Here is a 23202-nt window from a genome sequence, read left to right as displayed (position 1 = left end):
TCATCATGCCCCCAAATGTGCCAATGTTATGCAGCATTCCCTCAGTACCAGGCCGAGATATGGGCTGCTAATAGCAATAGCATCAGATCAACAAGCTCAGTGCAGTGTTCATGTCCACACTACAGCCATGTATTTATCCACATGCTCACTTGTACCTTCAATGCAACGGGTATCAGCAACTTGTCCAGTCCATAGCACTATAGGGAAACATTCTCCTGACCTCTTACACCCAGAAGAACATTTATAATAATTACCTCAAACTAGACTCGTACTCACACACCAGCTGAATTTGGGAATATACATTGGTGTGGCAGTCTGCTTTTCAATTCTCATTCCTACATATCGTCTTATTCACAATGTGACTTCATGACAGTAACTTTCATTATCTACAGCCCTTTATTGTATAGCAATGCAAAATGCTTGTCTTAATTTATTCTCAAATTGTCCGCAATAACAGAGTCACTTGAATTGTACATCTTTAATTTCTGAGAAGCTGATAGCAGATTATGCCTATAGTTCCTGAGTTTTAAAATAGTTCTACAGGGATGTCATGTAAACTGTTTGAGATTAACCCATAAACACAGGAGATTCTGCAGATGTTGGAAGTCCAGAGCAACACACACAAAATACTGAAAGAACTCAGCAGGGTGGGCGGCATTTAAGGAGAGGAATAAACAGTCAATGTTCCTTCAGCATTTTGTGTATTTTGCTCGAAAATAACCCAATAGATCGAGCTATAGTGAATTTTGTTTTAGTCACATTGCTGTGTCTCTTGGAGGGGAATTTGAAGGTAATGGTGCTCTTGTACTGGTTAATGCTTAGGCCTGGGGGAGAGTGGTGTCATCAAAATAACCTTGAGTTGTTGTGTTGTTGCATGCCACCAAAAATATGACTAAACCATCTTTAGTGATCTTGTTGTTTCCTGTGTTATTTCTGTTCAGTATTGTGAATCCATCAGCATCTTGACTGGCAGTTTGTGCAATCTTAGTCTCAGAACTGGGCTCTGAATTTGACCCTTCAGGTTGATGACCAAAAGATCGGATTTCAACACACCAGCACAAGGATTAAAACTGTATAATTTTTATTTCACTTAAGACAAGTTGACAGCTCCTTAAGATACTGACTATCACAATTATTGTTCCACAGATGACAGTTGTCAAGATCAACTTGGGACTAACTGTGTGCTGGCAATAAAAGTCAATCTGTGCTCTCACTGGTATTACAGTAAGGCATGCTGCAGGTCTTGTAGAACTGCTAATTCATAGTACAGACGCCAGAATAATTGTATCTTTCAACATGTGAACAAAAGAATGATGTGTCTGGTGAAATTAGTTATATTACAAGGATTTAGTGTTCTTTTTCTATCAGGAGCCCTTACTTGATTATTGCAATGCCATCAAGCTGCACAAGAACTCTGTGAAACTGTCAGGTTTCCTGGATACATAAAGCAGGTAGTCCCCAAAGTCCACACCACCATATATATCTACGTATCAGTAAAATGATAAAGCTAGCATTATCCATTCACAGTATCTTATAAATTATTATAATACAAAGCCATTCCAACTCGTGCTATTGAACACCAAGACATGGTTGTGGAACAATGGTATTAGCTCTGCAAGTTATCATGCAAGATGAGCTAGCACAATGATAATTCCTTATTAATTTAATGTGATTCTGTATTACATGCTAAATGATAGAATAGATAATGTTTTAACCTTGATATTTTCATACAGTATGTGTCTTTAATACGCTGATTACAAATATTTTTCACATAGTAATGGAGCATAGCTCCCAAAAGGACAGACAAGGCATCCAGTATCAGAGGTGCCGATCAATAAAGTACTCCTATCCTCAATGCATTGCCTTTGCCTCAGTCAGTTCAGCCCCTCAGCTTTTGTCAACTTTTCCCTATACCACCTGTAACATTCAGTCTTTGGGATTACTGTTAATTCAATACTTAGGTTTCTGCTTCTTTCTGGAATCCTTTTTGTATCCACTGTTGTCAGTGAGTTTTAGATTCGAGGCAGTACCATAAATATCTGTGTTGTAGCAGCACTTAACATTGCAGCAACTCGTGAAACTGCTGATGCTGTTCTCAGAACTCTCACCCCTGATATTGTATAACTTTCAATCAAAAATAGAATGAACTTGTTTGTCCAGCTACCACACCTGTTTTACGATCTTTAGTAATAATATTTACGTTGGCACGTGGCCAAGTGGTTAAGGCGTTGGTCTAGTGATTTGAAGGTCGCTAGTTTGAGCCTCAGCTGAGGCAGCGTGTGTGTCCTTGAGCAAGGCACTTAACCACACATTGCTCTGCGACGACACCAGTGCCAAGCTGTATCGGCCTTAGTGCCCTTCCCTTGGACAACATCGGTGGCATGGAGAGGGGAGACTTGTAGCATGGGCAACTGCCTGTCTTCCATACAACCTTGCCCAGGCCTGCGCCCTGGAAACCTTCCAAGGCGCAAATCCATGGTCTCACGAGACTAACGGATACCTATTTATTTAGTTCCTCTTACTTTTCACAGATGAAATGTTCTAAAACCTACAAACTACTTTTTATAAGGAACCCAGTATAACTGCCAGGTACAGATTGTCATGTGAGGTATAGATTATGGCAGTAAAAATCATCTAGAAAATATTTTGCTGTCAACATGCATGCAAAAGTAAATATTCCAAGGTGTCCCCTTCCTCCTTGTGATTATAGGTAACAAAATATATCTTGATTTATCACCTGAAAGTTCCCAGTTGTTTCATTTTCATTTTCTTATTACTGATATTGTGCAGACATCTTTTTATAAAGAAAATAATATTCTTTTACTGTTTTAACTCGTATTCCTGTGCCAGAAAACCCAGGCTGACTGTTGCAAGTATGCTTATATTTAATAACTTGTAATCTGTAATTTTATAATTATTATTAATGACGAAGTGATTTCCTTTTTTCCCAGATGCATTTTATGAATCAGAGACACTGTTAAAGACTTAAGTTTTAACCCAGTGCAAAATATTTATCCGGGCCACTTGGAGTTAGGGAAACTGGAAAAAAGAAAATTGCGATATTGTATGTACAGTGTATATATTTTAAAACCAGTACATCATGAAATGTAATAATAAAATAAAATGTTTTGTCTATTAAGTGTTTTATCATTCATTTCCTACAATTTCTATTATAATTCAGAGATGAGGTATGGATATCTCTCTGTTTTGAACTGATTTAACAGTATCCAGAAACAGATATATAATATCCACTAAAAGTCACCTATCCCTGAGATAGAATCACAGTCTTTGAATTTATGAAGATTCCTGGAAATCTGAAAATTGGGCCAGGAATTGGTAAATAGTCCAATTGGATTGAAATAATGTTTGGCCTGCATACATTTTGAACAGAAGTCACATTCAAATCCAGCCAAAGAAACATGTTGACAAAACCAAACTCCAAACACAAAGGCTTCAGATGCTGGAGATCCAAAGCAACACACATAAAATGCTGGAAGAACTTAGCAGGTCAGGCAGCATCTGTGGAAATGAATAAACAGTCGACATTTTGGGCCGAGATCTTTTTTTAGTCCTGAGGAAGAGTCTCAGCCCAAAACGTCAACTATCTAATCATTTCCGTAAATGCTGCCTGACCTGCTGACCAAACTCTGCTTCTTCTCCACCCTTGGCTCCAGGTTGATTCTGTCAGTAAGTATTGCTTCCCCGACATCAAAAATGCAAAAGATCTATTCAGTTTACATGGCCCCACTCCACCTCCATCCCATTCAATCAACTTCATGTGCTGTTTGCACAGCTTGTTATGATGTGCAGCCACAAACTTCCCATTCCCTTACAAGACAATTATCAAGATCGTATTCTTTGTCTTTATTGTCCAACCAGCCTTACCCACTTTCAGTTTCTCTACTAATGAAACTTTATCCATATCTCCATTGCCTTGTAAATCAGTGCCCTCATTTTTGTCCTTTAGAAAATTCGTTGGTATAAACTTTCCGAATCTCAAACCAAATTACTGCACTCTTGATTGAAAGCATTATAGACACTGCACATGCTGGAAATACTTGGCAAATCAGACACTGACTGTGGAGAAAGACAGTTTACATTTCAGGTCTAAGATCCTTCAAAACTGGAAAAGTAAGAAAACACTTTTTTAAACTCCAAGGAGGGATGGAGAGAAATCTTTGATAGGGTAGAAGCCAAGGTCGTTCTGTCGGCACAGTGGTTTATTTTCAGGTATTTCAGTGATCCTCCATTATCAGAGTTGAAAAGTTTCTGTGTTGCTTAATGACAAACATTTTACCAGAATAACATAAATCTACAGTGCTAGAAGTTCTAAAGAAATCTGTACAAAATTCAAAACTATTAATTTAATGTGAAGATTTTGTTGACTTAAACCTGGTTTCTAAAGTAACTAAATTGTCTTCCAAGGGGTGTCCCTGAGATTGTGAAAAATGCATAATTTTTCCTTTTTGCCATGAGTGAGCAATTTTTATGTGCATTGACAACACCCAACTGTATTCTCATTAATTCATTTTTCTGCCATGAGAAAACCTCTCTGTTCCTATATCTGAACCTGTTGACTCTTGGCAATTCCATTATCTCTTTTCTTCTTCCTTATATACATGCACACTATTGTATTGAATTGATTCATTAAGCTCAAAAATGCTAACAATAAGATTTGCTCTAATGCAATTCTGATCATCTATAATTACGAGTAATATGTACTTTGATGCAACATTTTATGGAAGTAATCAGAACATTCTAACCTGCACACCTTCAGTAATTAAGACTTGCTTTTTGTAGATGGTAGAGTATAATTGCTGTTAATAATTTCTATTAGGAATCAATGACCCTCTTTGCCAAAAATAGTTTGAGCATAAGTATCTTAACCTTAGAGTAAAAGATGGCTCCTTTGACCATAGGGTAAAAATTTTAAATTTCTGCGATATTTTAGACACCTTGCAGTCATTATTATTTCAGAATAAATACTTTCAACTAAGACACTACAAAAGTCAGAAATAAAATCATCGCTCCTGCCTTTCCTCTATCACTTATTGCCTGGTATTCATGGCAATATGAATATTGCATTGTTCCAACTTGGTCATGTTGAAGAGAAGTTTGGAAAATGTTTGCAGGAATTACAATGCATTTACCCAAACCTGCTTAACTCGGTGCAGAAAGCATATAAGATTTATTCTCTCACCTCGTTATCCTGATTTCAGCATCTACCCATTACAAACTATACTTAGCACGTATCCACAAGGTGCAATTGTATAAGTGGCTAGCAGTAGTTCAAATCAAAGTAGTACTGCACCTCTTAAAGATAAATGCTCTTTTCACAATTTCACATGTTTATTAAGTTCAGAACAAGTTAAAAGGGAGGTCATCCTTCTTTTTCATCACAGCTGGACTCTTTGGTAGATAAGGAGGAGAGAGGTCATCTCATTGTAGTCAAGTTCCCTAGATCCAAGTTAGTTAACAGAGGAGGTTGTAATGGAGATTAATGCTAGGATAGAAACTCCTGGAGATATAGGTGTACTTCCCATAGTAAGTTTGGTGCCCTCAATACATTGTTGAGATCATTGAAAGCATCAGATTCTCTTCTTGATAGCTGTCCCACATGGCGTACACTTCATATTGCATGCCCATATCAATTGCTTGAGGATTAGAGTTTTTCCCAAACAAATGCATTTCCCTTCCTCAGGCACATACATACATTACATATGGGCGCCAGAGGATACTGGGCCTCCTTTTGGGGAACAATGTGGGCTAAGTAATTGAAATGGCAGTTGAGGGGGATCACTTTGGGTCCAATGACCATGAATCTATTAGTTTTAAAATAGTTAGGGAAAAGATGGAGCTGCCAGCAAAAGAGGCAGGTACAAGTTTGATTTCAACAGTTAAGAGAAATTTGGATAAGTACATGGATGGGAGGGGTATGGAAGGCTATGTTCCAGATACAGGTTGATGGTCTAGGCAGAATAATAGTTTGGCATGGACTAGAAGTGCTCTATGACCCTAGGTCCACAGTCCTGAGCTGGACAGGGCCAACTTTGAAGGCATTAGGCAGGATCCATCTGGAGTCAAGTAGGAGACTCTATTTAAAGGAAAAGGAACAGCAAGTTGGAGGGCCATATCAAGAGTCCAAGGGAACATATTCCTGTTCGGGTGAAGGGTAGCACCAAGTTCAGGGAACCCTGGCTAATGAGAGATACAGTATTGAGGCTCTAGTAAGGGGAAAAAAAAGGAAACATACATCACATTTTGGCAGTTGGGAGGAATGAATCCCTCAATTAATATAGAAGATTTAGACCGGGCTTATGAGAGAAATCAGGACGACAAAAAGAGGGTATGATATGGATTTGACTGGCAGGTTTAACAATAATCCCAAGAGGTTCTTAAATTCAATTAAGAGTAAAAGGATGTCTATGGAGAGATTAGGGCCTCTTAAAGACCATCAGGGCCACTTGTGTGTAGAGCCACAGGAGATGATTGAGGTTTTTAATGTCTATTTCTCCTGTATTTACTGAGATTATCAAGGATGTTGAAGAAAGGAGAGTACTAGGTAGTGAAGTCTTAGAGCATAGAATCATGAGAAAGAAAGTATTTGCAGCCTTGAAGGGCTTTAAAGTGGGCAAATCTCCAGTGCCTGACCAAGTGCATCCCTACACCTTATGGAAAGCCAGAGAACAGAAGCTCTAGTATAGATGGTTGCTTCAATATTAGCCACTGGCAAAGTTCCAGAAGAGTGGAGGGTGACTAGTGTTCAAAAAAAGACAGGAAGGAAACTACAGGTCTATGATCCTGACTTCAGTTGCAGTGAAGTTACTAGAAGGAATCCTGAGGGACAAGATCTACCATCACTTGGATAGTCAGGACCTGATCAGGAATAGTCAGCATGGTTTTGTGTGTGTGATGGAAGCAAATATAATAGTGGAATTTAGACAACAACATGATTTACACACAAGAGCTGAGAGGAGGACGCAGAACAGCATGCACACGTATGATGCCTAGGCAGTGGCAGGTCCAGCTAATATCCTGAATAAAATATCATGGAACACAGTTCCTACCTTCTTACACATTGCTTACAGCAGTATACTGTGACTCAGTGGAAAAATCCATTTTAACACATATAGACATCAGGTTCCAATGTTCCAGCTTCTATTGCAATATATACTAAAACCACTCAACACCAGTGGAAATATCCCCTTTGGGCACTGAAACTTAGATTGACAGAGGCAGCTGAATGTCTATAATTTCCTTGCACTAGTGTGAAGAGAACCCTGAGTGGCCAAATTATTTCAGGTGTACATATAAATAAATAAAAATAAGTTTAAATTTGAACTAGACAGTAATTTTCTTGTTATTTTGCAGAATGCCTTCTTGCTATTACTGCTCCTTTTCCAGATTTCCCCCACAAAATTTCTTTCAAATTCCTGCAGAGAGATTGTAAACTAAGAGAACAAGTGTATTTATTATGAATCTATCACTGATAAAGTGCTGAATGGTAATGTACTTCTGATTTACAAATTTTCTGGTTTATTTATGTGCCTTGAACAATGATGTTCCTATACAATGTTGAATTAATCAGTGTCACAAATACATCATCAGCCATGTTCTACCTCCTGTCACATAATTAGATCAGACGTACTGAATAACATATAACAAGATTAGCAGCCATCAAAAGTAATAAGAAAAATCACCGCAATTTATCCAGTCCATTTATCGGTTTCAAAATTCACACTTCATCAAATGAATCTCCTTCATTAGAAAATAAATATATAAATACATCAATAACTTTTTGTTTAAATTACATTTTTTTATATCCGGATGATTCTTTTTGTACTGTGAGTAATTGGTTCTTTCTTGTTTGGGATTGCAAGAATCTTACTGATACTTTTGGAGTTGCATTCATTGTTTCCATCCATTTTCTCATGAAATGTACAAACTAATGGTCTAATTTTGTTCTATAAAGCAGCTGTGGTAGAAAAACCATAAATAACAAACCTCTTTACACATCAGTGCTGATACTTCGACTTCTACTAAAAATCTCTCTGGCCATCTTGGCCCTGCCTAAGGGCAGTTCCTGGGGATTCGTCAGCATTTCTAAATCCTCCTCACTGACAGAGGTGTAGCTCATGTTCTCACCCCCATTCCGAATCTCTTCAATCTGATGTACATAGAAGAGTGGCTTGCAGTTGGAACAGAAAGGTCTGGACTGGAAGTGATCTTGGGGGTAAGCTACAGAGCCAAAGTGAAATCCATTTCCAGCGCTGTAGTTGTAGTAGGCAGCCGGCAAATGTGGGTGGACTGCAAAATCAGGCTCCTCCTCATCTCCATCCCATTCCTCTCGCTTACAGCAATAATACTAAATAAAAACACAAACAGTAAAATTTACAGAGCACTGAATGCTTAACAAGGTGGGGTGCAGGGAAGAGATTGAGTATATTCTTTTTCCTTTTGACTGCTGCAACTCTTCTCTGATTACGTGGATCAGTTGGAGCAGCGATGGAGACAAGGAAATCAGAGAGCAGTGAGCCTTAGTGGTAGGAAATTCCTGGAGAAGATTCTTAGGGGCAGGATTTACTCACATTTAGGAAAACATTTTAAGTTACAGTTCCAGATTTTCCAGTGTGTGTATCATTCCCATAAACACTGTTCCTTGCAGAGGGTAAACTTCGCCTGACATTTACCCTAAATCAAAAACACTTTTAAGATGGCAACCTTTTAGAACAGAGGTAAGGAGAAATTTATTTTAGCTAGAGAGTAATGAATCTGTGGAATGCTCTGCCGCGGACTATGAAGGCCAAGTCCATGGGTATATTTAAAGCGGAAGTTGATAGTTTACTGACTGGTCAGGGCATCAAAGGATATGGCGAGAAGGCATTGGTACGGGGTTGAGTGGGATCCAGGATCAGCCATGATGGAATGGCTGAGCAGACTTGATGGGCTGAATGGCCTAATTCTGCTCCTATATCTTATGGTCTTATGGCTGTACTTTGGCTTAGTAAGTTTCTCTGACACTGACCTGCAGGCGGCAATAACACAACACGATTATTATACAGAGAAGGATAATCGTAGCCAATATTCCTCCAGTGATGACTACAGTCCCGGCTGTCATTCGACCAGCTCGCCATTAACAGCCTGAAATGGAAAGAGTGGGGAATTTCAAGGAGTGGAGTAAAAGTGGGAGACCTTTAGATATAAGACACATCATAAAATATTAAACTGAAGGTCAGATGATTTAACGTTGAGTGCAAACAAATTTTGACTATTTCTATACACAGGAGCCAGCAGTCATTGAACTGAAACCAACCCATATCACACTGCCCCTTCCAAAGCTTGGCCAATCAGCTCATCACTGTCATGGTCAACCCTATTGCCATGTATGACCAAAATACGCCATTCCCAGTTACGGTTAAAAGTCATATTCATAGCATAGTCAATCCTATTCAAGACCACAATTAATCATTCAGTTTCCAGTCATAACCAATTCTCAGCCATAACCAAACCCATAAGTAGCGATAATCATCCCATTCTCAGACATAGTCAATCCCAGTACGTGGCATGGTGATTCCTATTCCAATCACAGCCTTGGTTAATTCTATTCCCAACTGTGTTTAATTAATTCACTTCCAACTGTAAACAATCACAATACCATCCATAGTTAACTCATTCCTGGCTTTGATTAATCATGTACCCATCCGTGATTAATTCCATTTCTGCTCATGGCAATCAGTCCCACTGACACTCCCTGAATGGGAATTAAACTGATTGACAATGGCTGATACACTTCTCAGTTTAATTCCCAGTCATAGTCAATAAACTGAGAGAAAATCATTTGGATTTTACTGGTTTTTCATTACGATGGTGGGAGTAGGAGATGTTGGGGTGAGGAGGTAGGAGAGAGGTGTTTTGTTTTCCTCAGCTCAATGGGATGTGCCCTGCACAAACGGTCTCATCGGCGGGGTCGTCTATGCAAGTCAGTGATTAGACAAAGGGCAAGTTCTATAAACCAGCTATAATCCAAGCAGGCAGCAGTAAAGGAAGATTTACTAATTAGTACTCTGTCTGTGTGATGAGCATGATGCTCCTTACTTTCAAGCAATCATACTGCACAAAGGAAGGCACCCAGCCCACCGAGCATGACAAGGATAAGCTGTTCCGAGGATCATTTAGATTTCCACTTCAGCTTCATTTCCCGGTCATTAAACATTTATTTTCACATAATTCCTTTCTGAGTAACAATCAAAATCCTTTTGATGTTTATTATTGTCTTCAATAACAGCCGCGTTCAATAATTATTTCATATCTAATTGTCCTCCATTTGGAATCCCCTCTGCCTTTCCTCCACTGGAGCTTTCTGTGTCTGTTAAGTTTGTGTGTTGCTCACTGTTCCTGCATGGTCTTTGCTTGTGTAATGATCGATTAGAAACTATCTGACATCATGGTGGAATGACAGCTTTGATCATCAGCTTCCTCAGCATAGACACATAGTCCATGATTAGATGACAAGTAAAAGACTTACTCAGACAATGAACACCAGAAACATAGAGGCCAGACCACAAAGAGTAACACAGAATATTACCTGCCACTTTCAGGGTAAGATTCGGGCCAGTTTTCCCACACTGGCACCTGAAATACCCGACACATCACAAAATGATCACAAACCACAAATACTCCTGTCTTAGTTACAGGCTGGAAAATATAAACAGCACATCTGGAACCACAGTGGCCATCACCACCTGCTGGAGGTACCAATACATTGCACCATGCCGTCATGCCAGTTCCATCCAATCACCAGTCTCTCCTGCCTCTGTGGTTATGGAAGGCTGCGCTGCCTCCCAGTTACCATGGTAACAGTGATGCAACAATCTTCTCACAAGCAAAAACTCCAAGCATATTTGTTCCTGAACAACATGACTCAGTGCTGTTGGGATGCCACCCATGGTCGAAGAGCTGGATTTAGAACGCAGGCTCAAATTTAACCCTGTCTTTCATAATCCAGGAGTCTGACCATTGATACTGCCGTCTTGTTAACAACCTTAACCTGCTCTTGTGACCAGATGGGGGAAAAAACTGTAGAAAGAAAACAAAATAGGTATCTCAGTGGCCTCATTAAATTTATAGATTTACACAGCACATCCAGCTCAGTACTAACAATCCTGACTGGTAAAACAAATTGTTAAGGAAACAGCAATGAAGAATCCTTCTACACCTGAGTGTAACAGTATTCCTGAGTCTCTACCCAGGACTTGCATGACTGACAGTGGTGAAAAATGAGAGGATGATACTGGCGTGATGAAGGAAGCCCTGAACACCGCTAGTGATGGAGGACCTTCATTGCTGCCCCAGATGCCAGCGGAAGAACAGGAAGTAAATAAAAATTACACAGCACAGAAACAGACCCTCAGCCCAACTCGTCCATGCCAACCAAGCTGTCCATCCAAGCTAGTCCCACTTGCCTATGTTGGGCCCATTTTTCTCTGAACCTTTCCTATCCAGGTACTTATCTAAATGTATTGTATCATCTCAATAGCTTCCTCTAGTAGCTCATTCCATACATCCACCACCCTATATGTGAAAAAGTTGCACCCCAAGTCCCTTTCAAATCTTTTCCCCCTCACCTTAAACCTGTGCCCTCTAGTTTTAGACCCCCAACCCTTGGGAAACAGGCTGTGTCCTTTTATATCCAAACTATAACTTTAAAACAATTGATTCATTTGTCTACAAGACGAAGAAGATTGTTATCAACTTCAGGAAAGCTAGCACCTTTCACACTCCTCTCTACATCAGCAGCACAGCAGTGGAAACTGCGAGCAGATGCAAACTCCTGGGAGCAAACATCTTGCACAACCTACACAGTCAGAAAGCTCACCAATGCCTCTACATTCTGCACATCAATACTCACATCTTTCTACAGGTGCACAGTAGAGGGCATCCTGACAAACTGCATCACTGCACGGTACAGAAAATGCACTGTGGCGAACAGGAAGGCTCTAAAATTGGTAGTCAAAATTGCCCAGCGCATCACTGACACCAGCCTACCTGCCATCAAGGACATATAGTACATACAGAAAGGTGCCAGAAAAATGCAAGCAATATCCTGAAGGATCTACCCAGTCTGCTGCTCATGGACTGTTTGTCCCATTCCCATCAGGGAGGAGGCTATGTAGCATCCACACCAGACCCAGCAGACTCAAAAAGAGTTACAATCTCCAAGCAGTAAGACAGATCAACACAAACAAGAGAAAATCTGCAGATGCTGGAAATCCGAGCAACACAAACAAAATGCTGGAGGAACTCATCAGGCCAGGCAGCATCTATGGAAAAGAGTAAACAGTCGATGTTTCAGGCCGAATGTAGAAAAAAAGCTGAGGAGTAGATTTGAAAGGTCGGAGGAGGGGAGGGGAGACTGATCAACACCTGCACCCAATAACCCACCCCACCACAACCCCCATCCACCACATTATCATTTCCTGTCAGAATCACCTTATGTACAGGCATTCCTGAAACTAGTGTCACTTTATGTACATAAAATAAATCTATGTATACAGTATAAGCTATCTCATGCATTTATTGTTTTTATTTTATTATTGTGTTCTTTATACCATTTCCTTTCCCAATGAAACAAGGATGAAGGAAGCATAATGCCAATGTTACTATTCTGCTCAGTACGGGGCCAATGGATTTTTAAAGATGGATTCTCACATTTTATGGATATCACTAAATCATCATTATTCGGGCCACATATCTAAGTGAAGATGTGCTGACATTGGAGAAGGTCCAGAGGTTGTTTATGAGGATAATCCCAGGAATGAAAGAGTTAACATATGAGGAGTGCTTGATGGTTCTGGATCTATACTTACTAGAGTTCAGAGAATAAGGGTAGAACTCATTGAAACTTACTGAATATTGAAATGCATGTATAGAGTGGACATGGAGGAGGAGTCTATGGCCAAAGGACATAACCTCAGACTAGAAGGATGTTCCTTTAGAACAGAGGTAAGGAAGAACTTATTTAGCCATAGAGTGGTGAATCTGTGGAATTCATTGCCACAAATGGCTGTGGAGGCCAAGCCACTGGGTATATTTAAAGCAGAGTTTGATCTGTTCATGATTAGTAAGGGCGTGAAAAGTTAAGGGGAGAAGACAAGAGAATGGGGTTGAGAAGGCAAAAAAAAATCAGCCATAATCAAATGGCAGAGCAGGCTCGATATGTCGAATGCCTAATTCTGCTCAGATGTTTAATGGTCTTTACAGACTGGTAAAGAAAATGAGACTTTTTGTTTCCCATCACATCTTATTTGAGGAACGAGTCTCAAACAGAGCATGATAACAGTATTGTTCACACTTCCTCCAGAAATGATGCATATTTCACAAAGGAGGGTGCTTGACAACAATTTCCATGGCAACCATGCTAAAATGGGCTACAGCTCACCCTCAATTAACATAAAATTTGAAACTATACTTTTAGCTGGAGTGTTCATGTTACAGGTTGTTTATTGTTTCAGTATAAGATCTATTGGGAAAACAGTTTTCTTACCATAGTAATACTGCTCAACAATGTACTTTAACCTTCAATCTAGCAGCACCAGGTTCCCCAAAACCAATGCTCTCCAGAAATGTACTCATCAGCACTGTACTCCAGTCTTGTACACCCATCAGCCCCGTCCTATAGTTGTCCTGTGAAGGCATTATACCCCATTATACCGCTGTTATATAATCCCCTGCCCCAACTGTCCTATAACCAAGTGTTACACAGTGACAGATTTCTGTCCACCTCCACGGTAACACACTCATTCAGTATTAGAGTGTTTAGCTTTGCTGCCCCAAAAAAAATGGACGGAGTAAATGGAACCATAAATTAGTTAGCTGATAGTGAGTGATGGGAAAAAGTTAAAATTAATTAAATGACACAGTATCAGATGTTGGGAAATACAGCATAATTAGAATGGTTCAGCGTGTTTTGTGCAAGGAAAATACTTTTGACAATTCCAGTACAGATTTTGAGGGTGTAGCTAACAGGTGAATCAGGGCAAGCCACCCAATGTTATATATCTGGATTCTCAGGAGGTATTTGAAAGCCTGATATAAAGAAAAAGGGATCATCTAAATAGGGATAATATATTAACACAATAACATTTTGGTTAATGGACTGAAAACAACAAGTGAGAATAAATACCGTGGGTGATTTTCTGATTAGCTGTAACTGGTGGAACGCCGCAAGATCTTGCAGAGGCTTTTACCTGCATTTGGACTGAGTCATATTGATCTCATGGTTGTGTCCTGAGGTCATTAACTTTTCTTTGAGACACATCATAATTTATTTTTGTTAACAAACCAATTCTGAGTGGTTAAACAGAGTATGGGATTCCTTAACTTCCTTCTGGATAGCTCACCAGGTGTGAAAGTTCTTGGATTATGGAGCGCATAGATCAAGACATTTCAGTCATCAGTGTGGCAGTGATCAACCGGCTCAGAAGGATCCTTCCGTTCTTATGTTGTATGTGCTTTGATTCTTAAGTAAATTATAACCAAAAACATACAAATGGTATTTAAATTTATTTTGAACATACTAAATCAATGTCTATCATTGGAGAAAGTTGCACTATTTTCATGTTTCTCATGTTTTCCTTACAATTACCTACAACCTCTACCTCTCCTCGCTGAAGCCTCTTTAAGCCAAAGCCTTAAGCTCCCCACTCTAAAACTGGCTCACTCTAACAAAGGCCATTCCGCTTAAACCTAACTTCTTTTTAATGAAAGAATGCCAAGTGCCCAATTCCATAGCACACAGAATATGTCAACTGGCCCCACTCGCTTATTTCAAATCTCACTCCCACTAGGCACAACAGTTCCGAGCAATCTGTGTCACACTGATTGTCCCATCTATCCATTCTTTTTTTTTCAAATGACACTCTCACTAAACACAATCCAATGGCTCAGAGGGTTTTTTCACACAGAGGGTTGTGGTTGTGGAATGCTCAAAAGGCCAATTCTCTGGATTCTTTCAAAAAAGAGTTAGAGCTCTTATAGATAGCGGAGTGAAGGGATATGGGGAGAAGGCAGGAACAGGGTACTGATTGTGGATGATCAGCCATGATCACAGTGAATGGTGGTGCTGGTTCAAAGGGCTGAATGGCCTACTCCTGCACCTATTGTCTATTGTCTATTGGCTCCAAACGATCTGTGGCATATGGAGTGTCCAAATGAGCAACTGTAGAAAAAAATTCAGATGGTTCAGTCACTTGACATTTGAGATGAGGTAGTAAACTGGATTCATTATTAGATTCGTGAGGAAGACAGAGTGTGGTAGTGGATGGTTGGCTCACTGACTGGAGGCCTGTGACTAGTTGTGTGCCACAAAGAGTGGTGCTGTGTAGTTGTTATTTCTCATCTGCAGTGCCTATAAAAAGTATTCATTCTCCCCCCCCCCCAGGAAGTTTTCATGTTTTATTGTCTTGCAACATTGAATCACAATAGATTTAATTTGGCTTTTTTGACACTGATCAACAGAAAAAGACTCTTGTGTCAAAGTGAAAAAAGGTCTCTATAAAGTGATATAAATTAATTACAAATATAAAACACAAGATAATTGATTGCATAAATATTCAATCCTTTAATATGAAACACCAAATCATCACTGGTGTAGCCATTTGGTTTTAGAAGTCACATCATTAGTTAAATGGAGATCACCTGTGTGCAGTCAAGGTGTTTCAATTGACTGTAGTAAAAATACACCTGTATCTGGAAGGTCTGACTGCTGGTGAGTCAGTATCCTAGCAAAAACTACACCATGAAGACAAAAGAATATTCCAAGCAACTCTGTGAAAAGGTTTTATAAAAGCACAAGTCAAGCAATGGTTACAGGAAAATTTCCAAGTCACTGAATATTCCTTGGAATACAGTTAAGTCAAGAATATGGCACAGCTGTAAATCTGCCTAGAGCAGGCTGTCCTCAAAAACTGGGTGACTGTGCAAGAAGGGGACTAGTGAGGGAGGCCACCAAGAGACCTATGACAATTCTGGAGGAGTTACAAGCTTCAGTAACTGAGATGGAAGAGACTGTGTATACAACAATTGTTGCCTGGGTGCTTCACCAGTTGCAGCCTTATGGGAGAGTGGCAAAGAGAAAGCCACTGTTGGGAAAAATAACTCACATGAAATCTCAGCTAGAGTTTGCTAGAAGGCATGTGGGAGACTTTGAAGTCAGCTGGAAGAAGGTTCTATGGGTTGATTAAGCCAAAATTGAGCTTTTTGGCTATTAGGCTAAATGTTATGCTTGGCATAGGCCAAACGACACACATCACCAAAAGCACACCATCCCTACTGTGAAGCATGGTGGTGGCTGCATCATGCTCTGGGGATGCTTCACTGCAGCAGGCCCTGGAAGGCTTGTGAAGGTGGAGGGTAAAATGACTACAGCAAAATACAGGGAAATCCTAGAGGAAAACCTGATGCAGTCTGCAAGAGAGTTGTGACTTAGGGGAAGAATTGTTTTCCAGTAAGACAATGAACCCAAGCATAAAGCCAAAGCTACACAGGAATGGCTTAAAAATAATAAAGTTAATGTCCTGGAGTAGCCAAGTCAGAGTTCAGACTTCAACCCAATTGAGAATTTGTGGCTGGCCTTGAAAAGGATTGTTCACTCACTATCCCCATGCAATCTGACAGAGCTTGAGTAGTTTTATGAAGAAGAATGGTGAAAAATTGCGGTGTCCAGATGTGCAAAGCTGTCCACACAGACTCAAGGCTGTAATTGCTGCCAAAGATGCATCTACTAAATACTGACTTGAAGAGAGTGAGTATGCAATCAATCATTTTGTGTTTAATAATTTAAACCGATTTGTAGAAATTGGTTTTCACTTTGACACAAAAGAGACTTTTTTGTTGATCAGTGTCAAAAAAGCCAAATTAAGTCCACTGTGATTCAATGTTGTAAACCAATAAAACATGAAAACTTCCAAGGAGAGTGAATATTTTGAAAGGCATGTATATTAATTACCTTGATAATAATGTGATAAACGGGATCAGCAAGTTTGCAGATGACACCAAGGTTGGGGGAGTCGTGGACAGTGAGGAAGACAATCAAAGCTTGCAGTGGGTTCTGGACCAGCTGGAAAAATGGGCTGAAAATTGACAGATGGAATTTGATGCAGACAAGTGTAAGGTGTTGTACTTTGAGAGGACAAACCAGTGTAGGACTTGCACAGTGAATGGTAGGGCACTGAAGAGTGTGGTAGAACAGAGGGATATGGGAATTCAGATCCATTATTCCTTGAAGGTGGTATCACAGGTAGGTAGGGTTATAAAGAGAGCTTTCTTCATAAATCAGAATATTGAGTCCAGGAGTTGTTATGTTAAAGTTGTATTAGATGTTAGTGAGGCCTAGTTTGGAGTGTTGTATGCAGTTCCGGTCACCTACATGCAGGAAAGATATCAAAACTGAAAGACTACAGTGAAGATTTTCACAGATGTTGCCAGGACTTGAGGAACTGAGTTATCGGGAAAGGCTGAGTAGGTTAGGATTTTATTCCCCAGAGTGTAGGAGAATGAGGGGAGATTTGATAAAGGCGTAGAAATTATGAGGGGTATAGATAGGGTAAATGAAAGCAGGAATTTTCCACTGAAGCTGGGTGAGACTACAATAAGAAGTGAAAGGTGAAATGTTTAAGGGGAGCATGTGGGGGAATTTCTTCACTTGGAGGGTAGCAACAGTGCAGAAGGAGCTGCCAGCAGAAGAGGTGAATGTGGATTCAATATCAACATTTTTTATATTTATTGACCTAGTGATAGCGTGGAGTAGGCCCTTCTGGCCCTCTGAGCCATGCTATCCCAGCAATTCCACATCCCCAATTAACCTTAACTTTATCACAGGTCCATTTACAATGACCCATTAACTTACCTGTCACGTCATTGGACTGTGGGGCGGGGGGAGAACCAGAGCACCTGGGGAAACCCACACATTCCATGGGAAGGATATAGAGAGAGACTCCTTACAGGATGGAGCCAGAATTGAGCCCTGAACTCTGGAATGCCCCGAGCTGCAATAGCTTCGCATTAACCACTGTGTTGTCGTGGTGCACATTTAAGAGAAATTTGGATATGTACGTGGATGGGCAGGATATGGAGGGCTATGGTCCAGGTGCAGGTTGATTGGACTCTACAAATTAATAGTTTGGAACAGACTAGATGGACTGAAAGGCCTGTAGTGTTCTTTCATCTCTATGACTAGGCATAATTTACTGTCATCAATTAATCTACAAACCAGCAAGTTTTTGTAATTTGGGAAGAAACCTTAGCATCCATCAGAAATCCATGTAGATACAAGGAGAACATGTAAACTCCATACGCTAGGATTGAACCTGGATCTTTGGAACTGTGAGGTGGCAGCACTAACTGCTGTGTCATCGTACTGACCTTCACCTTAACTTCTCTCGCAGCTTTTTTCTCTGTTGAATCCTGGTTTCTATTTCCTGTTTTTATAAAAACCAAGTAGCATCCCCTCATTCCTGAGCTCATTAGCCACATCTGAAGCACTTCCTCTGATTCCTAGTCTTATCAGGTTAAATGAAATTATCAAAATGAATAAATGAGATAGCAAAGGAAATCTAATGATTGATTTGTAGAACATTGAATAAACTGGGAAGATACAGTGGGACCTTTATCGAGCTAATGGATCAACAAGCAAAATGTCGAGGAAGTTAAGAGTTCTTTGGAGGGAAATGGATAGTTGTCATCTCAGATCAGGACCCTCCATCTGGACTGAAGGACAGAGGGGAGACGGCCAGTATAAAGAGCAAGTAGCAAGAGCTGGCAAGTGATAGGTGGATCCAGGTGAGATTGGGTGATAGGCAGATGGAGGAGCGAAGAGCAGTAATATCAACAGAAGCTGGGAGCTGATTGGTGGAGGCAACAAAGGGCTGCAGGTAATGGACTCTGACAGGAGAGGAAGATGGAGCATGGAATCTATTAAAGGACGTGGTGGGCAGATGGGGGCCTGTGTGCGGGTGATAGACATGGAATGGGTGCAGGCAAAGAAAGAAACAGGGTGATAGCGTGCTGGGTGAGTGTAGGATAAAGTGGTAGATCAGGACGAGAAGGGAACGGGATGGCGAGGGAGTAGTTTACCAGAAATGTTCGTGCTGTCCGACTGTAGACTATTCAGGCAGAACATGAGGTGCTGTTCATCTGGTTTTGTTTAGCCTCATCCTGGCTATAGAGGTAATGGAGGCAAGCAGATTGGTGTGGGAATAGGGAGGGGAATTAAAATGGCCATCAGCTGGAAGCTCCAGGAGGCCACAGTGGATGGACGCAGGTGCTTAACAAAGCAGTCACCCAGTTTGCATCCATTCTTACCAATAGAGAGAAGACCACATCGGGAACACTAGATGCAATACAGAGGAAATATATGTGAGTGTATGCCTCACGTGGTTTAGGGCACTGGATGGTAGGGAGGAGGAATAGAGACAGGTGTTGCATCTCCTTCAGTCACAGGGAAAAGTGCCTGGGGAATTGGAGGGATGGATGGGGAGAGCTGAGTGAACCAGGGAGTCTGAAGGAAGTCTGTCTGATAGTGTTTAGTGAAACCAGGCAATAGATCTTCAAATGAAGGATAAAGCTAAGAGTTTAAATGTGATCTTGAATCATGCTCTGCAGCACAGAGAAGGTAAAATCAGGTCTTGTCTGTGACACCAATTAGTCAGTTTAACAGTGGGACTTTGATCACAAGCCAAACTTACTTTGCTTCATCATTAAATTTGCATTATTATTTTACAGTCAAATCATGTAAAAATATAAATTGTGCATCATGCTTTGTCTAAATCACTTATCTCTGAGTCCAGAAATAAATCCTTTCATCTTTGCACCAGGGAAGTGATATTCCTTTGCTAACAATATTGTTGAAGTTGGTTTCCCAGTTTCTATGCCTCCTCTGATAATCCGGTAATCTGGCACAGCCACTTTCCTCAGGATCTTTGGGATACACAGAGGCCTTCATGAAGCCAGTAATTGGGTACTGGGCAATTTCCACGACTCAAAATGAGGGCAGATTGAGACACTGGAGTCAAATATAAGTTAGGCTCCAGGCAAGATAGCTTTCTATCCAATGGATTCTGACAATAGCCTTTGAGAAATGTTTCAATTTAACAGTTGGGAGGAGCCTAACACTGCATAAGAGAAGGAGTTTATGGACGCAAACAACAGGAATTCTGCAGATGCTGGAAATTCAAACAACACACATCAAAGTTGCTGGTGAATGTAGCAGGCCAGGCAGCATCTCTAGGAAGAGGTACAGTCGATGTTTCAGGCCAAGACCCTTCGTCAGGACTAACTGAAGGAAGAGTTAGTAAGAGATTTGAAAGTGGGGGGGGGGAGATCCAAAATGATAGGAGAAGACAGGAGGGGGAGGGATGGAGCCAAGAGCTGGGCAGGTGATTGGCAGAAGGGATACAAGAGGATCATGGGACGGGAGGTCCGGGGAGAAAGACAAAGGGTAGGGGGAACCAGAGGATGGGTAAGGGGTATAGTCAGAGGGACGGAGGGAGAAAAAGGAGAGTGAGAGAAAGAATGTGTGTATAAAAATAAATAACAGATGGGGTACGAGGGGGAGGTGGGGCATTAGCGGAAGTTAGAGAAGTCGATGTCCATTCCATCAGGTTGGAGGCTACCCAGACAGAATTTAAGGTGTTGGTCCTCCAACCTGAGTGTGGCTTCATCTTTACAGTAGAGGAGGCCGTGGATAGACATGTCAGAATGGGAATGGGATGTGGAATTAAAATGTGAGGCCACTGGGAGATCCTGCTTTCTCTGGCGGTCAGAGACCATTCAAGGCCCCAAACAGTCCTTCCAGGTGAGGCGACACTTCCCCTGTGAGTCGGCTGGGACGTCCTCCCGCCACCCCACTAGGAATAGGGTTCCCCTGGTCCTCACCTACCACCCCACCAGCCTCCGGGTCCAACATATTATTCTCCATAACTTCCACCACCTCCAACAGGATCCCACCACGAAGCACATCTTTCCCTCCCCCCCCCCACTTTCCGCAGGGATCTCTCCCTACCCGACTCCCTTGTCCATTCATCCCCCTCATCCCTCCCCACTGATTTCCCTCCTGGCACTTATCCTTGTAAGCGGAACAAGTGCTACACATGCCCATACACTTCCTCCCTTACTACCATTCAGGGCCCCAAACAGTCCTTCCAGGTGAGGCGACACTTCACCTGTGAGTCGGCTGGGGTGATATACTGCGTCCGGTGCTCCCGATGTGGCCTTCTATATATTGGCGAGACCCGACGCAGACTGGGAGACCGCTTTACTGAACACCTATGCTCTGTCCGCCAGAGAAAGCAGGATCTCCCAGTGGCCACGCATTTTAATTCCATATCCCATTCCCATTCTGACATGTCTATCCACGGCCTCCTCTACTGTAAAGATGAAGCCACACTCAGGTTGGAGGAACAACACCTTATATTCCGTCTGGGTAGCCTCCAACCTGATGGCATGAACATCGACTTCTCTAACTTCCGCTAATGCCCCACCTCCCCCTCGTACCCCATCTGTTATTTATTTTTATACACACATTCTTTCTCTCACTCTCCTTTTTCTCCCTCTGTCCCTCTGACTATACCCCTTGCCCACCCTCTGGTTCCCCCCCCCGTCTTTCTCCCCGGGCCTCCTGTCCCATGATCCTCTCATATCCCTTTTGCCAATCACCTGTCCCGCTCTTGGCTCCATCCCTCCCCCTCCTGTCTTCTCCTATCATTTTGGATCTCCCCCTCCCCCTCCCACTTTCAAATCTCTTACTAACTCTTCCTTCAGTTAGTCCTGACGAAGGGTCTTGGCCTGAAACGTCGACTGTACCTCTTCCTAGAGATGCTGCCTGGCCTGCTGCATTTTTGATGTGTGTTGAAGGAGTTCATGGAAATTGGTTGGATTTTAGATTCCCTGGGAGTGGTGTAATGGTGTAAGCAAATGAGCTGAACCTTCGAGTTCGAGAGAGCTGCTGAGACAGAAATTATATTGTACAGAAGGAGTGCCTTGTAGACAAGATTCAGTCTTTATGATGACGTGAATTGGTTTCCATAGCCAATGGAGGAATGTGGAGTGAGGTAAAGAGGTGGAGTTTACAAAGTCTTTTTTCCTTACAGGGCTTTGCCCCTCCCATGTAATAAATAGACTCCTGGGGATAGTGGGAGGTGAGGTGGAAGGGATAGGTGAAGAGGTACTTTCCTCCCTTTCAACTTAGTATGTTCACAAAGGCAATGAGATTTCTTGCTCTCATATCAGTAGTTCACACTTTGATCAATCATCCTGCGTGCCTCTTAATAAAATACTGACAAGATTTAACGGAGGCCTCAATACCCCAGTGAACCTAGAACCTAGTTGGTACAGGCCTGGTCCCGGGAGTGCCTTCAGGCATTACCATTCTGGAATGGATTCGCTACTCTGTCCCGACTTGCAATAAGTCTCAATAGGTCCCAGTCGTTCCAGTCTTTTTATTGACAATAAGTCACATCTTCAATAAACCCTATTAAACTTGGCAAATGTAGCCTAGTTTTAATAAATTTGCTCTCAGCCTTGATTAAATCTTTCAATTAATGTAAATCAAAAGATGGATTCTAAAAGTTTGTGCACATAAGGCTTGACTAACTGGTTTACAGCAGGCTGGATCATTCTTCTGCCTATTCCACACAGTAAAATGGATATATGTAATCATTAAACATATATACTACAGGTACTCATATTATGCATTAAGAACATACAAACAGTATAGATAAAACACATATACACTATACACAAACATCATACATTAACAACTCACAACCATCACATGGAAAATGTATACATTACACATTGAACACACAGAAATGTTACATGTTGAGCAAAGATTATACCTATGAATTTTATACACTAAACCCGTGGGCACTATATAGATTAAACACGTGTAAGCTAAATATTAAGATAACATAAACATTACAGAAAATGCATAGCTATTTTCATATATATTACAATTTTAACATGTATTAGATGTTAAACATACATTAATTAATACATATAAATAATGTTTTGGCCAATTTGTCATTGGACTCACCACTGCAGCCGTTTTGATGTCTTTGATTGTCTATAATTCAGTTTGATTGAGAATTGGGCTTCTGTTGCTAGGTGATGAGAATAAGGTGGGTGTCTGTGAAGTACTAAGAAGCC

General features: G+C 41.1%; 2 protein-coding genes across 5 annotated transcripts in view; one reads left to right on the top strand and one right to left on the bottom strand.

The window, feature by feature from the left end:
- Positions 1-3422, top strand: part of adamtsl2 (ADAMTS-like 2) — an 88577-nt gene extending 85155 nt beyond the window's left edge. For both annotated transcript variants that reach the window (XM_063073153.1, XM_063073154.1), the window contains one exon: positions 1147-3422. In XM_063073153.1, coding sequence (XP_062929223.1) covers positions 1147-1265 — 119 coding nt within the window. In that variant the 3' untranslated portion in view covers positions 1266-3422. The remainder of the gene's footprint in view (positions 1-1146) is intronic.
- Positions 3423-3604: 182 nt separating this feature from the next.
- Positions 3605-23121, bottom strand: fam163ba (family with sequence similarity 163 member B, genome duplicate a). Of its 3 annotated transcripts, none has more exons than XM_063073150.1 (3): positions 23090-23121; positions 9026-9141; positions 3605-8365 (listed from the first exon to the last, which is right to left on the bottom strand). In XM_063073150.1, the coding sequence occupies exons 2-3, from the start codon at positions 9116-9118 to the stop codon at positions 8009-8011; spliced, it is 450 nt and encodes a 149-aa protein (XP_062929220.1). In that variant the 5' UTR covers positions 9119-9141; positions 23090-23121; the 3' UTR covers positions 3605-8008. The 3 variants fall into 3 exon arrangements, with proteins under 3 accessions (XP_062929220.1, XP_062929219.1, XP_062929221.1); XM_063073149.1 differs by lacking the exon at positions 23090-23121 and adding an exon at positions 10586-10710; XM_063073151.1 differs by lacking the exon at positions 23090-23121 and adding an exon at positions 10096-10166.
- Between the last annotated feature and the right edge of the window lie 81 nt (positions 23122-23202).

The sequence above is a fragment of the Mobula hypostoma genome, chromosome 21 (assembly GCF_963921235.1).
Source record: "Mobula hypostoma chromosome 21, sMobHyp1.1, whole genome shotgun sequence".
Lineage (NCBI taxonomy): Eukaryota > Metazoa > Chordata > Chondrichthyes > Myliobatiformes > Myliobatidae > Mobula > Mobula hypostoma.
The sequence above is the reverse complement of the archived record's forward strand: the minus strand, read 5'-3'. Positions and strand labels throughout refer to the sequence as shown.

Bases quoted from the DNA above. Each gene is read 5' to 3' on its own strand.
- fam163ba (XM_063073150.1), bottom strand. From the start codon at position 9,118: ATGACAGCCGGGACTGTAGTCATCACTGGAGGAATATTGGCTACGATT. The intron at 8,366-9,025 runs GTCAGTGTCAGA...GTTTTTATTTAG, and splicing joins TGTGTTATTGCCGCCTGCAG to TATTATTGCTGTAAGCGAGA.